Here is a 16,700-nt window from a genome sequence, read left to right as displayed (position 1 = left end):
TTTATTTTTTTTTTTTTACACTCGCAGTATGTAGGTGAATACAAATCAAAATTTAAAATGTAAGTGGGAAGGTGACAATATCTTCTAGCGAGATACAATAAGCTACTAAACAGTTCAACACAATAGAATAACCGAAATAACACAAACTTACTTCTTTATGTATTTCAAAATGTATAAAAGCAATTTTATGTCAGTATAATTCAGGGAAGGTTGCATTAGGTTGCGTACATTTGCACAATATATATTTCATAGTATGCATAGAATCCTATTATTGCATGACCTTCTTTCTTTTCAATTTAATATTGTTAAAATGCATGGCCATTCTTATCTAATGAGGGATAGTTGTATGTGCTTAATTGCCTATTAAGTATTAAATAAAAATTTAATAATAATATGGTTTGCGTATTAAATCATTTCTTTAACAATTTAAAATTGGTTAAATATGCGTACGTATCTCCACGTATAATGATTATTCATTTGTTTATACCATATTATTATAACATTAGCCATTTCTAGTAGGCTATTAAAACAAAGTTACACACAAACAATCGATAGGCAACAAACACTAACAACGTAATCACTCCCTCGTTTATTTTTTATTTTAAATTCATTTTAAGCGTGTACTCACTTTTATCCTCGTCGCCACTTGTAATGACTCCTATACCAATAAAACACACGTTATTGAATACTCAGCAATGTGAATGTATGCGAAGACCAGAACACGTGCTCACTCGCTTACGCCGGTAAGCGACTGCCACGCCAATGCGTTTGCGCATACACTACAGATACAAATTGAATTAATTAACAGCGTGAATGATTAATTTACAGTTTTCATCGTAATTATTATTTTTTATATGTCATAGCGGGCAACTGAGCTGGTGGTTCGCCTGATGGTAAGCGATCACCACCGACCGTTAATATCAGAGGTAGGGCCTTTGCGAATGCGCTGCCCACTTTTATGGAGTAAGGGTTATGGAAAGGATTGACGACAGGATAGAAGGAATGGACTGGGAAGGGTGAGGAAAAGGAAACAGGCCACAGGCAAACAACGCCTCCGTCTCCCCCACTCACCGTACGAAACACAGTGGCATGCTGTTAATAATAAAATGAATAAATCGTGTTTAAAATCCGTTTAAAAGTCTTTAATTTCTAACTATTACCTGCTTTTATTAAAGTAAATTGTAGTGTTGTTGCAACATTGAAAAGCAAGGTATTTAAAATTTATAGTAAACTAGCTGCGCCCCGCGGTTTCACCCGCGTTTGTCTGTAACCTGTAGGAATATCGGGATAAAAAGTTGCCTATATGTTATTCCAGTTGTCCAGCTGTCTACGTACCAAATTTCATTGCAATCGGTTTAGCTGTTTTTGCATGAAAGTGTAACAAACATACACATACATCCATCTTCACAGGCTTTCGCATTTATAATATTAATAGGATATGCGAAAAAGATCTTAAATTTTTTTTATTTCAACTTACTACTTTCCTTGATTCACCTTTATTAAGGCATCCATTTACTAGGTGAGCTTTGTCCTTTTTCTACTCTGGAATCAGAACTGCTTTAAGAAGTCATTGTAACTCTTACGAACACTCACATAAAAGGCCAGTCCCACAGGGCAGTGGGAACATATATGGGCTGATGATGATGATAATCCATTAGGGTAATGTGTTTATTAATCAAATATATTCCAATTATATTATGTTCGGCTTCACACCTAAACGTCTAAACCGATTACGATGTAACTTTGCATACGTATAGGTCATAAACAAAGATATTGATACTTTATTGCATTGAGCAATATCGCGCACAACAACTAGTTTTATTGTATTCGAGTATGCGCCCGCGCACTTTACCGTTATGCGTTATCTTAAATCTAGACTGTTGTTGGTAACCTAAAGGAAATCTAGCCAGTCTGTTTTCCTAAGCCCTTGCTGTTATACTAATTATTATATATATGCTGTTATAATAATACTAGCTGACCTGGCAAACGCTGTTCTGCCTTACTCGTATCATTTAATGTTATAACAAAACTAGCTGCGCCCCGCGGTTTCACCCGCGTTAGTCCGTATCCCGTAGAAATATCGGGATAAAAAGCTGCCTATATGTTATTCCAGTTGTCCAGCTGTCTACGTACCAAATTTCATTGCAATCGGTTCAGTAGCTTTTGCGTGAAAGAGCAACAAACACGCACACATCCTTACAAACTTTCGCATTTGTGACAGATAAGCTATGGACAGACAGACAGGGCGTCATAGCGCAGCGTCAGGATAGCGTTCTGTCCGACAAAGCTATTAAATTACCGCCAATACAAATAACAAATGCCTACCATTAAAATAAAATAATAAATGGCCATAAACAACAGACCGCACAGGCAGGTATTTTTTCGAATTATTTGTCCTCAACTCCTGCGCATTCCCGCCTAAATAAATACTTGAGATTTACTAGAAATCCATCCTTTGTTGATAGACCATTTATCTACTGTTGTTGAAGTGTTCCATTATTCTGGCATCACCTAGAAATTCATGAACCGATTTTGGTGTAGTTTTTTCGACACGTGTGATTAATCACGTTAGCTATGGTATGATAGCCATTTATTTTATTTATTGAGGAAGGCTATAGGCTTTATATGTACCGCGAGCGAAGCCGGGGCGGACCGCTAGCCATAGGTAGAAGCAGATTAGTTCTGACTTGGACCGAGCTAGCCTTACCTGGCTTTTAAGGTTAAGTGTAATAAAATTTATTAGCACATATTACGCATTACGCAACGGATTTTGATGAGGTCTTTTTTAATAGACAGAGCGATTAAAGAGGAAGGTTTATATGTATAATAACATCTATTAAACTACTACGAAATCGCGTGCGAAGCCGCTTGCAAAAGCTAGTTATAGATATTATACAATATACGTAATAAGGACCAGGCACTCAGTTCATATCTCAATGAATATTGATTATAAATACGCAGACAGAGTTGACATGTCAATGAGATGTTTAAAATGTTTGCCGGCCAATTGTCTGGGAAGTCGCGCTTCCTGGAAACGATTGGAAAAGGAAATATACAGAAACTTAGCTGATGGTTAACAAAGTGTACTGAAGGAATTGGAAAATTTCTCATTTATAAAGCATTGCAATGCTATAAAACTAAAAATTAAATTGAACAAAGGCCGCGTTCCATCGATACAATATTGTAATCATTGAAGTAATGTTTCGTATTGGTTGTGATGGTTCTTAATCACCTCAATAGATGGCGCGGGGTGCCCCTTAGGCACATGAAACCGAAAGAGCAGAAGAAATTCGATTACTGTGGCGGGATCACTAGGCGGCTAGGCGTAACTACGGTTTAGCAAAAAACGCGAGTTCGAATCCCGCCTCGTAATCAAATTTTTGCTATTCTTTCAAAATTTCTAAAAGCCTTTCAATGCTATAAACTAAAATATTAAGTATAAATAATAGGAAACTAGTATTAGAATTATAGCTACAATCATCATCATCAGCCCACATCCCCACTGCTGGGACACAGGACTTCTTTGAGGGTTCAGGCCATAATCCATCACGCTGGCCAAGTGCGAGTTGGCAGATGTCGCATGTCGTCGAACCTTTTAACACTAGAACATCGCTTCGCCCACGATGTTTTCCTTCATCGCTTTATTTATTTATTTATACTACCTACCCTAGAAATCTACAAAGAAACAATCTAATTACGTATTAAACAATTGATGGTCTTATCGCTATATAGCGATTTCTTCCAGACAACCAGAAGCCATAAGAACTGGTGGACCACTTTAAGGAGTGATGTGGATAACGTGGAGATGAATGGAAACTTCAATTTATTTCCTGCATGCTCGTCTGGTCTCGTACCCCCGACCTTGCGATTAAAGTCCGAGCCACCACACACTTTTAACTTTATCTGAAACTAGCTGTTGCCCGCAGTTTCGTCCGAGCGGTATCAATAAATTTTCATAGTACAGCTTTCAACCCCGATTTGGGGCTTGGATTCATCAAAACCCTTTTTTAGCGGATGCCTATATCATAACATCTATTTGCATGCCAAATTCCAGTCCGATCCGTCCAGTGGTTTGGGCTGTGCGTTGTTAGATCACTAGAAAATCACTAGAAATAGAAATGCTTTTATTTACAACCACTTAAAATATAATATACATCTAAAACTAAATATAAAAACAGTATTAGCACGTAATAGTGGCAAAAAGGACTCCCCGTCAGCAAAGCAGCAACCATCCTATTAATCCTACTTAATATTATTAATGCGAAAGTTTGTAAGGAAGTGTGTGTTTGTTGCTCTTTAACGCAAAAACTTATGAACCGTTTGCAATGAAATTTGGTACGTAGCTGGACAACTGGATTAACATATAGGCAAATTTTTATTCCGATATTCCTACGTCCGTATGACTTACGCGGGTGAAACCGCAGGGCGTATCTAGTATAATATACATCTAAAACAAAATATAAAAACAGTTTTAGCACGTAATAGCGGCAAAATGGACTCCCCGTCAAAGCAGCAACCATTTTAAGATAAAAATGTATCACTGCATTGTCACTGTCCCAATCGCACTCTATATTGGACACTTTTTAAAAACTTATAAGAAAGAAAGAAAGAAAGAAAATACATTTAATTATACCAGAAAAAGTTATAAAAACTGAATTTGATATAAAAAAAAAAAACGCTAAATTAACCTACATAGTATAAAAGGAGATCCACTCAGTGAATAAGAGTCTAAGCCCATTTAAAGACTCTCCACTGATTTTCAGTGGAGACCACATTGACCCCTTGACCTACGCCAGTTGAACCATAATAACTCACAAGGTCACTGATAGAAGACATAGACATTTAATAAATATATCAGATAGCTAACCGTACATCCATAATAAATATAAATTAACAATTTACATAAGAGCCTAACTGGCAACTATATGTACCACGGACGAAGCCGAAACAGACCACTAGTTTATAACATCGACTAGCTTATCACCCGCGTACTGCTTATATCGCGCGACATGGTAAGGAGTATTTTCTTCGCATTAAAAAGTATGATTTGTTATTTCCCACGTTTAGCTCCATCTTCATACCAAGTTTCATCAAAATCGGTTTGACAATAACGAACTCTCATACAAACTTTCATCCCCTCTTTCAACCCTTCCTACCCTTTTTTCGCGATGAAAAGTATCCCATGTCCTTTCCCAAGTTCAGTTCTAACTTCACACCAAATTTTTACAAAATCGAATCAGTGGTGTAGGCGTGAAAGCGTAACAGACAGACAGAGTTACTTTCGCCTTCAAAATATTAGTTGAGATAAGGATTTAGCCATGTTTTATCAACCGCAGTGACGTCTATTTACATGCGATATGAAGCAACAGTTAACCATCAAATAACTAATTAGTAATAACTAATTATAAACAACAGGGAGCTTTTTGTTCGTACAATGAACACTGTGCAGTAGTGGTATGGACTTACCGTTAAACTCCGGCTATATTAAACCGTAGTTTAAACTTAGTTTGTACTATTTGAATTATGAATTCGGTATTTTACTACTTTAAGACTAATTTACTACTAATTTTTGACGTTTAAGCAGCAAGAAATAACAGTGAAAATTCGAAAACATTCTAACCGTTTTATCAATAGCCTATTCTGTTAATAAAACGGCCAATTTAACCTCAGTGGTTTTTTTCTTTATTTGCTACACAACTGATAACTTATGTTATTTCCTTATTTGTTCCGATAACAATAAAATAAAAAGCAGCTGACTGTGACATATGTATATACTAGCTGCGCCCGCGACTTCACCCGCGCAAGTCCGTATATCGCAGGAATATCGGGATAAAAACTTGCCTATATGTTATTCCAGTTGTCCAGCTGTCTACGTACCAAATTTCATTGCAATCGGTTAAGTAGTTTTTGCCTGAAAGAGCAATAAACACACACACATCCTTACAATCTTTCGCATTTATAATATTAGTAGGATAGGATGTCAACAGAATTTTATGTAATTCGCAACTGTGTAAAATTTAAAAGAAACCACATGGCGGACACCTGCTTTCTCTCTTCCCTCTTCTCTTTATAATATTAGCGTAGAAGTGTGAAATGTAATGTAATTTCTAAGCATTTCCCATTCCAAACTCTAATAAAACATCTATTGGTGACGGTGCTAAATTATATAGCTCTGTCCTTTTCCCACAATACTCATGTAGTTAGTACTCCTTTAAGACGTCACGGTAACCTGTGTGTCTCTTTCTAACATCCTCAATCTCTTTACTGAAAACAGATGGTTTGTTAAATTGTCTCGCTGTACCTTAAATGGGGCTATATCGATAAGAGAACAAAGACTACTTTATACTACTTAATAGCGAAGATAATTTCTGAGCAAACCACTATGCGAATAAAAAATCCTACTAATCCTACTATCTCACTTCCTACTAATATAATATAATGTCCTACTAATATAATAAATGCGAAAGTTTGTTAGGATGTGTGTGTGTTTGTTACTCTTTCATGCGAAAACTACTGAACCGATTGCAATGAAATTTGGTACGTAGACAGCTGGACAAATGGAATAACATATAGGCAACTTTTTATCCCGATGTTCCTACATGGATACAGACTTACGCGGGTGAAACCCTGGGGCGCAGCTAGTATTGTTATAAAAACGAAAGTTTGTAAGTATGGGTGGATGTATGGATATTTGTTACTCTTTCACGTGATAACAACTCATCGTATCTGTATTAAATTTGGTACTGAGATAGATTATAGTCTGGCTTATTGTCTAATTTTTACCTGGATACCACGCGGGTACTGCCGCGGGTTACAGCTAGTAATATACAATACTCCGATTTCTGAATGCATTTATATGTTTTGATTTAATGTAAACGGAGTCACTTATGGAACGCATGCTCTAAGTCATGAAGGATAGCGAATAAACATTGTACAAAATATATCTAAATCGTATTAAATCAGTACTAATAATATTAGAATATATGTTTGTGAATTCATAAACTTGTGTTTCGCGCCACTTTTGTGTGCCGCCATATTTCAAAATATATAATATGTTATATGTAAAAAAACATTTTAATTTATCCCTTAATATTGGCAGATGTCACATGTCGTCCAATTTTTTTGATTCTCGGACATGCCGGTTTCCTCACGATGTTTTCCTTCACCGTTTTAAACAGTGGCGATGTTATCCACATGCGCAGATAGATTGAAATATCAATTTATTTCCTGCACGCTCGCCCGGTCTCGAACCCCGACTTGATCGATCTTGAAGTCCGAGGTTCTCACCACTGAGCCACCACTGCTATATCGCTCGTAAGGAGATTTCATACAGTAATCCCCTGGCAGTATTTCGCACTCGCTGTTTCACGCCTTGCGCCAGCCCTAGACTGCAGACGGTATCGGCGATGCCAATTGCCAAATCGCTGAAAAAAGATACGAGCTGTTCAGGGCTGTCACAACATGACTTTTTTTTTATTTAATGTTACAGATTGTTTTGTGCCTACATGCCCAAGATAGGTCTAGTACTAGCCCAACGTAATGCTTCAAACATTTTTTTTTGTAAGTATTCCATAGTCCAAGGTACCTAAATAACCAATATTTGCAAAATATTTTTTTAACTTGGATAAAGATACATTTTTATTATTAACTAGCTTTCCGCCCGCGGCTTTGCCCGCGAAGTCGCATGAAAGATAGACCCGGAGTTTTTCGCGCATGCTCCCGTTCCCGTGGGATTTCCGAAATAAAAACTTTCCCATTTCCGTCTCCTGGTTTTAAGCTACCACTGCACAAATTTCCTGCCAAATCGGTTAATCCGTTCTTGAGTTATAAACAGTGAAACTAACACCACTTTCTTTTATATATATAGATAACATAACTGGATGGATGAATTTTTGGTAGAAATTTGCGCGAACCCGCGTTAAACAACACTTTTGTTAGTTTATATAGATATGCTTAACGATTGTATATACCACAACTCTATATATAAAAACTATTCTTTCCATAACATAGTGAAGTCTATTAAACGTAATTAAACTTATTATAGTATTTCATTTTACTGTATTAATTAATTTAACATACCAAATTGGTGTAATTATAATTCTATAGATAATATTTTTTAACAAACTTGATTTGTAAATTATAATATAGCAAATTTCAGTTCCTGTAATTAAAGGTACAGAAGAACATGAATAATCACAAAGCTAAATAACATTCATCTATATTCTTTGTTGGAAAATCTTTACAAATAAATGAATAAATAACGATCTGCTTAAGCTAAAACATCATACATCATGTTTTAGAAAATGACAGTCCAAAACAACTTTTCCGTCATGCAACAACCCTATCAGAAGCGTGACGTCATCAATTGTGTATCTGTGGCCGACAGCTTTACCGAATGCGCAGAGGTGTCACAGCGCATCGGCACTTTGCATTACCTAGTGGGGTTACCAGCTTTATAAATTTTAGTGTACTGTGACAAAATATGAAGAAACATTAAGCGCCGTTTATTTGTCTCTTTGATTTTCAATTTTTTTACGTGTTTATTCCTATGATTATACGTTTAGCACCTGGATGACCGAGCTTTGCTCGGTTTAACTTCGTGAAGTTAGATTGTTTATAAGCGTGTTTTTCCAATATCGTTTAGGCATTTTTAAGTGAACACGTGCATTAAGAAGACACAATATAAGCAATTAGTCCACCCTCAAAGCAAACACTCACTGACTTCGTTACTTAACAACGCCATCTGCTGGAATTTTAATTGTTCGCCAAAAAATAGTATTATTATTCGGCAATAGATGTCAGGAAGAGTCATAATAAATTGGGACTACTCAAACGCCTCCTATTAAAAAAGTAGGTTTAAGTCGATAAAACACGAATAAAACACGAATATGACATTTTCTTAAAAAGATTCCTAGCTAGATCGATTTATCGCCCCCGAAACCCTCTATATACTAAATTTCATGAAAATCGTTGTAGCCGATTCCGAGATTCCAATTATATATATAGAATATGCAAGAATTGCTCGTTTAAAGATATAAGATTTGGTCAATAATAACGATATAAGCAAATGGCACGCCAGTTTTGCAACTGCTCTTTGGCTTATTCCTTCGAAACGATTATTAATTATCCTCGCGTGTCTGACTCGTGAAATAAAAAGGACATCAAATACGTCAATTTTATGTTATTTTATCTTCACTATACTTTAAGCATTATCCTCATGGTACAGACTGATTGCCGCATCTTGTATCGAATGTCATGAATATTATCTGTATTTTATTATCAATACAGAATGCATAAATAAAAAAAAAAGTTGTGTGTGCTATCCACACACGATAGACGTGAAACTTCAGTAAATCGACAAAAGAATGAGATGTAATGTATATATAGATGTAATGTTATGCATATAACAAGGGTAGGATAATTATAAAGTTTATTTGTTTAACAAAGAGTAATAAATGTATATTTCTGTCTCATTCTTTGCCGGCTTCATTCTACACACTTTCGTATTTGTGTCCCTCACCTGTCGTTTTTCCGTTGCATCATGTTTAAAATCACAACGATTCTAAAGAAGTTTCACTTAAAAAAAAATCTCCTACATGTATTATTCTAGCATATCCCATGAGATTCATGTGTATCCTACTTCCAAAACGTTTAAATAGCACTAGGTTTGTAGGTTATGCAATTTAGGTCACACACGGATAATAATAACGGAATATTTATGACATATTTGGAATTTCTTTTTTTTTTATTAAAAATCTACACGGGCGGAGGAGTGGCGATCTGTAGATGTGTAAATGGAAGACATTTACTTTCCTAATTAATTTATATAACCCGGCAAAAGCTGTTCTGCCTTACTCTTAACATTTAGGGGTATGAAAAATAGATGTTGGCCGATTCTCAAACATACCCTATATGCAAATAAAACTTCATAAGAAACTATAATTGTGACACGGGAATTTTACATATAAGACAGAACTTGATCTACAATAAAATTGTAAATTACTAACCACGCGTCCCGACTCCACCCGAGTTTACCCCAGAATAAAAACCATATATAATTTTTTTCCTACAATGAAGAACCAAACCGCTTTAAGAAATATACCAAACTAGCTGCGCCCCGCGGTTTCACCCGCGTAAGTCTGTATCCCGCAGGCATATCGGGATAAAAGTTGCCTATATGTTATTCCAGTTTTCCAGCTATCTACGTATGAAATTTCATTGCAATCGGTTCAGTAGCTTTTGCGTGAAAGAGTAACAAACAAACACACATCCTCACAAACTTTCGCATTTATAATATTAGTAGGATTTAAATGGGACCAAATTACAGTAACAGGTGTTGAAAATCATTAAAATCGTTCGCACAGAAAAAAATTATGAAGTAACAATTACAACAAAATACTGTGCTCGAATTGAGAACCTGCCGCTATGACCTATGTCACTCGATGAAGCTTTCTAAATGTCGAAAATACTTTTTGAAATGGTTCAGTAGCTTTTGTGTGAAAAAAACAAAAAAAAAAACACAACTGTTTCCTTTACTATAAGTTTAGTTATTTATATTAAATTTGTAGTAAGTTTTTTTGAAATATTCATTTTCCTCTTTAATTAAATTGAATCTCAATTTAACACACAGATTGAGAACTAATTACTACGTAACGTTACCGTCATCTAAATAAATATTTTCCAGACACCTATCCAATAACAGATGTCGCTATAATAACTAAAACTGAACTCTTAACAAATCATAAAAAAACGAATAGTTATTTCTTAGCGTATTATTACACTTAATTACCATTTCACAGTTTACATAAAAAAATTGCAATTTAAAATTTTCTAAATACCTTACATTACACAATCAGTGCTGCATGTAACGAAACGCAACATTTGCATATGACAGGGGGCGCCAACTAGATCTCAGGCAAAAAAAAAGTCGGGCACACCGAATGGGTTTCACGTAGATCTTGGCCCTTTTAACATAATTTCTGTGACGAAGCACCATTATTTTTAAAGTGAAGTATTACCGTGATCTACCTGTGCGTGAATTAATCGCTATGTATTAAATAACCTACCTAAAATCGATATAAAACCGATTCTTTTTCGTGCAATAGTGTCATGAGACTGCTTATGTAACACATCTCTCTGAAAATAACCTTTTGAATACATCTAGCGTTTGTTTACCTCACATAAGGTAAGGGTGTCATCATGTATTGACTAAAATATATCATCTACTAACCTTGAAACCATGGCGTATCTGACCTCCTTATTTATTTTTATCTGGTCATTAAACCTTTGATAATTCAATAATTATTACGTATTTATTGTTTACAAAGCTTCGCAAATAATTAAATTTTCGCTTTTTTGTCATATTGAAATAATCAGATGAAACTATATATGTCAAGTATGTTTTTTCTTCCATATGCTTTATCTTTTCTAATCACCATAAATGAGTTTCTATATCAATTTAATTGGTGTTAAGTAAATTTATTATGACACATTATATTCTCTTTAGTGGGTATTAAATAGATTTATATTGAATTTATTATTTTAAATGAATTATGCAATTTCACTGTTCATTACATTCATGATATCAAAGATTTGTCAGAGATGTGTTAATTCATGTTTATTTGTTAAATAAGCATCACATCTGCCTTTAAATAAATAAGCCTTTTTATATTTACTCGAAACATATTATTTCCTGTACTTAGCAACTACTGAGTCGATGTTGATGACATTTTTCTATTATAACCTAGACTATATTATCTAAAATGTTGTTTATCCAACTACAAATAGAGTTCAGATTTGCTTAACAATGATAATTAAAGATTGTAAACTGTTACCTTAAAAACATATTGTCTGCTAATCATAGTGTTCATCAGACATAGATAATTTTGAAACACATATAGATTATCTATCTATATATAGTTTTTTTAAAAGATATAGTTAGAAGTTTAATTCACATATAAAACCTCTCCAAGGTTCTTAAAATTTTATGGTTTTATTATGTGTTATGCACGTATATACTGAGAAAAAAAATTGCCAACCATAATTGTCTTGGGAAATATAAAACATGCATATTGTATAGAAAGCCCTCTTTAAAAAAAAATGGTGACCAGAAATATTCTGCTTACTGTTTAATTGTACTTTAAAATTCAGGGTCGCTTATAGCACAATCACTACATAGTATAAAACAAAGTCGCTTTTCTGTCTCTATGTATGCTTATATCTTTAAAACTGCACAACGGATTTTGATGGGGTATTTTAATAGATGAAGTGAATGAAAAGAAAGATTTATGTGTATAATAACATTTATTAAACTTTCAAATTTAACACATGCAAAGACGTGGACAAAAGCTAGTTTTATATAAAGAGTTGCTCACTGTTTTTGTTAGAGTACTACTGTTTTATTGTTCTTTAACATTCTGGGCCTTTTTAACCTTTATGTACAGTGTTTTTGTCAAATCCACTCCTAAAAGTTTGAAAAATGAAGTCTTGTTTTAGCCAGTGGATGAATCAGGGCATAACTAGTTTCTTATTTTCATGATAAGCATACCTTAATCATTACTAAAAAATTACCATATAAGATACATGATTATTTTGAAAAATATAATGAATTAAGTTGGATCATAGACAAAAAAAAAATTCAATTGCAATACCCTAACTTTGTGATTGCTTATGGCTGGCAGTGACCACCAGGTGCATCGCCTGCTCTTTTGCTGTTAGTGATATGAAAAAAAGGCTAACCATGATATCATCTTAGCAATAAATTTCTTTCTATCAGACACCAAAGAGATACAAAGCATGGCCGCAGTGCTTGGTGGAAAAATAGACTCAAATATCACTTAATTTTTTCAGATATTATAAATTATAATGTTGTTAAAACTTAAAAAGTACACTGGATACAGTTTCTATTTTAGTATTAATACTGTATATTTAAGAATTGCATCATAAATATCACTTTGGTTTTATTCTTCTGCTATCTTTATTTGTTTTAAGATAAAAATGTGTTTGCAGTAATTTACAATTTTGTATGCATGAACCTACTAATCAGTGATGTTTTGGGTAACATTTAAAAGCACTATAAATTGATATATAGTTTATGTTTTACTAGCTTTTTCCCGTGGCTTCCCATGCGTTAAATTCGGAGTAGTTTGATGTTATTATACATATAAACCTTTCTCTTGAATCACTCTTTTTATTTGAAAACACTCCAATAAAATCCGTTGCGTAGTTTTAAAGATTTAAGCATACATAGGGATATAGGGACAGAGAAAGCGACATTGTTTTATACTATGCAGTGATTATTACAAACTTAACTAATATTATAAAGAGGAAACTATTTATGTATGTTTGTAACATTTTCATGCAAAAATTACTGGACCAATTCCAAAAAATAACCTGCAACTTCACTGAGTGACATAGGCTATATAATATGTATTATGGGTGTAGGAACAGCTGGTTTTAAATAAAAATATAAATATGTTCCAAAGTTTTATTGTATTTGAATAATCTTTAAAAAGATAGAAATTCCATGTGTAGCTTTTAAGTATATAACTATAAAAAATATAAAACAATAGGTGTAAAAAAAGTTGAATTTCCGTTAATTTTGTATTATCTCTGCTACAGTCTAGTCTCTTTGGCATTCCGCAAGAAAATCCTAGAAGCGTTCACTAAGAAATTCGGTGCGGAACTCGGTTTAATGTCTTCATTTGTGACCTGAAATACCTAATTTAAACAATTTGATCAAGTGCTAGTTGGTCCATACTCGTTTGTTGCTCATGCCTCATCATTCCGTTATAAATTAATGCTAACAATGCATAGGCGAGTTAATTTTTTCAGTTAAAACTAGCACATTTAATATTTATTATTATTTCAGTTTAATTTTAATGTAAATTACATTAATTTCAGGGTATTATAAATCACCATGTTGCGAAGGTGCTCTAAACATCTTCAGACCATATACCGGAGGCAGGGACAAGTCTACCGGTGCCGGTCTTCCGAGGTGCCCAAGATCTATGGAGCGGTACACCAGGCCACGCGGCTAGCCAAGCCCAGGGTCCTCACCGCCCACAACCAAGTGGCGTCGATTCATTTCACAAACCCACTCCTCGCAGAACAGGATGTCATGACTCCAAGCTTCCCAGACTCCGTCTCCGAAGGTGACGTGAAGCTCGACAAGAAAGTCGGTGACGCTGTAGCCGCTGACGAGGTCGTCTTGGAAATAGAGACGGACAAAACCGCCATCCCGGTCATGGCGCCCGACCATGGTATCATTAAAGAGCTGTACGTAAAGGATGGAGACACTGTTAAAGCCGGACAGAAGTTGTTCAGGATTGAGATTACAGGTGCTGCGCCTAAGAAGGCTGCCGCTCCAGCCCCGGAACCTCCTAAGGCGCAAGCTCCCCCACCACCACCTAAGGTTGAGGCTGCGCCGCCCACACCTCCTCCAGCAGCTGCAGCTCCCCCTCCACCTCCACCTCCTCCACAGGCTCCTCCAGCCCGAGCAGCAGCCCCTTCAGGAGGCCCAATCTCCTCCATCCCCGTAGCAGCTATCCGCCATGCCCAAGCTATCGAAACTGCCTCCGTGAAAGTACCCCCTGCGGACTATAGCAAAGAAATCGTCGGGACGCGAAGCGAACAGCGCGTGAAAATGAACCGCATGAGACAGAGGATCGCGGAACGTCTGAAACAGGCGCAAGACACGAACGCCCTGTTGACGACATTCAACGAGGTCGACATGTCCCACATTATGGCATTCCGCAAGAAGAACCTGGAAGCATTCACCAAAAAATTCGGTGTTAAACTTGGTTTAATGTCGCCGTTCGTCAAAGCATCAGCGAGCGCCCTCCTCGACCAGCCGGTAGTGAACGCAGTTATCGATGGAAACGAAATAGTTTATCGCGATTACGTGGATATATCAGTAGCTGTCGCGACACCGAAGGGCCTAGTCGTGCCTGTTATAAGGAACGTCCAGACTATGACGTACGCCGACATCGAGTTAACCATTGCTGAATTAGCAGATAGAGCGAGAACTGGCAAGCTAACAATCGAAGAAATGGATGGCGGTACATTCACCATCAGCAACGGTGGAGTGTTTGGTTCCCTGATGGGCACACCTATTGTGAACCCGCCCCAATCAGCCATCCTGGGGATGCACGGTATCTTCGAGCGGCCGGTAGCTCTTAACGGCCAGGTTGTGATCCGACCAATGATGTACATAGCCCTGACATACGACCACAGGTTGATCGATGGACGTGAAGCAGTCCTCTTCTTGAGGAAAATCAAGCAAGGCGTTGAAGATCCCGCGTCGATTATAGCTGGCCTTTAAATTTAAACGCAGAACCCAGCTATGGTCATACCTTAGATGCACACCCAGCAACAGGACAGTATGCTTGAATCAACGTCAGATGAACATAATTTTGAACACAAACTAGATTAAGTAACATATATTTTAAACTTACAGAGCGCATTTCGAAACTGCGCTATAATTTGCAACATAATTGTGTGTCTATGGTTTTTTGTTACCAGTATAAGAGATCGACTACTGGCGCGATCGATGAGGGTAGTTTGATAAAATCGTGTAAATCTAGTTGCCTCAACAAATCGTTGCGTTCACGTTTGTATTTATTTATACGTCCGTCTGCGTATTGTATTATTTATCATGTAATAAGTTATAATAAAGTACATTACGAACCTATTGCAATGTTTTAATTCATAAAACCTTTTCACACAAACATACATATCTAGACTTGTACATTTAAAAGCTAAGTTTTAATTTTTTTTATAAATAAACCTAGATGTATTTTTTTTGTTCGAATAAAATAAATCTGTATTTTATTCTAACTGTCAAATGAAGAACAGAAAGAACGATAACTCATCATCACTCAATATTTGTAGATACTAGCCTCTTACCTTCTATAAACGTTTTGACATAATCCACCACAGTATTTTCTTGTGTTTGGTTTCACGCGAGTATTATACATTTAGAAATTAAAAACTTTTCAACGGATTTTAAACGCGATTTATTCATTATATTATTAACCCGTCTCCCCGTGACCACGCTCGCTGTAAAGTGTTCGAAACGTCGGGTTAATAATATAATGAATAAATCGCGTTTAAAATCCGTTGAAAAGTTTTTAATTTCTAAATAATCCACCACGCTACGTATAAGTATAGTATAGTATTATTTTATCTGTGGTAAACCCAGATAAATTTTTATAATTTAAGTTTAATATACCGTCGAAAATCGAACGTAATTATTAATTCTATACTATTCAATACAATTTGTTATTTCAGTTCTCTATTCATTAAATTTTTCAAACATTAATAGCCGGATTTACCAACACCGTAGAAATAAATTAAACGCAGTCAATTTTTTTATCTTTATCTATATTTCTATATCGGTTAATAATTGACAGAATGATACTTATATTCAGATATATCTCAACGATATCAGATATCATATTGGCCACCAATAGAGCTCAAATCAATGCGATAAAATATCTCATAACAGCTCCAACAGATATATCTTCTATTTAGTATTATAGAGTAGAGACCAGTATATGTATATAGTTTATAGCGTAGATAGAGATGAAAGAAGAGTTTTACTAATATTGTAAAAAAACTGTTCCAGTTTAATTTTAGCGCACGTTTCAAAGATACATTCATTAGGGGTTGTCCATTAATCACGTGAGGCTTGAAAGGGG

General features: G+C 35.5%; 2 protein-coding genes across 3 annotated transcripts in view; one reads left to right on the top strand and one right to left on the bottom strand.

Moving 5' to 3' along the window:
- The window catches only part of LOC119839283, a 12,753-nt gene extending 3,210 nt beyond the window's left edge, over nt 1–9,543 (bottom strand). Inside the window, exon 1 of the mRNA XM_038365519.1 lies at nt 9,521–9,543. Coding sequence (XP_038221447.1) covers nt 9,521–9,543 — 23 coding nt within the window. The remainder of the gene's footprint in view (nt 1–9,520) is intronic.
- Nucleotides 9,544–10,867: 1,324 nt separating this feature from the next.
- LOC119839292 (dihydrolipoyllysine-residue succinyltransferase component of 2-oxoglutarate dehydrogenase complex, mitochondrial-like) lies at nt 10,868–15,691 on the top strand. Of its 2 annotated transcripts, none has more exons than XM_038365532.1 (2): nt 10,868–11,006; nt 13,903–15,691. In XM_038365532.1, the coding sequence occupies exon 2, from the start codon at nt 13,919–13,921 to the stop codon at nt 15,320–15,322; it is 1,404 nt and encodes a 467-aa protein (XP_038221460.1). In that variant the 5' UTR covers nt 10,868–11,006; nt 13,903–13,918; the 3' UTR covers nt 15,323–15,691. The 2 variants fall into 2 exon arrangements, with proteins under 2 accessions (XP_038221460.1, XP_038221459.1); XM_038365531.1 differs by having other exon boundaries at nt 10,894–11,185.
- Nucleotides 15,692–16,700: the final 1,009 nt, after the last annotated feature.

This window comes from Zerene cesonia, unplaced genomic scaffold, assembly GCF_012273895.1.
Source record: "Zerene cesonia ecotype Mississippi unplaced genomic scaffold, Zerene_cesonia_1.1 Zces_u011, whole genome shotgun sequence".
Taxonomy (NCBI): Eukaryota; Metazoa; Arthropoda; class Insecta; order Lepidoptera; family Pieridae; genus Zerene; species Zerene cesonia.
This window is presented reverse-complemented; position numbering and strand designations above follow the sequence as displayed.

Coding starts and splice junctions, on each gene's coding strand:
- LOC119839292 (XM_038365532.1), top strand. CDS start 13,919: ATGTTGCGAAGGTGCTCTAAACATCTTCAGACCATATACCGGAGGCAG.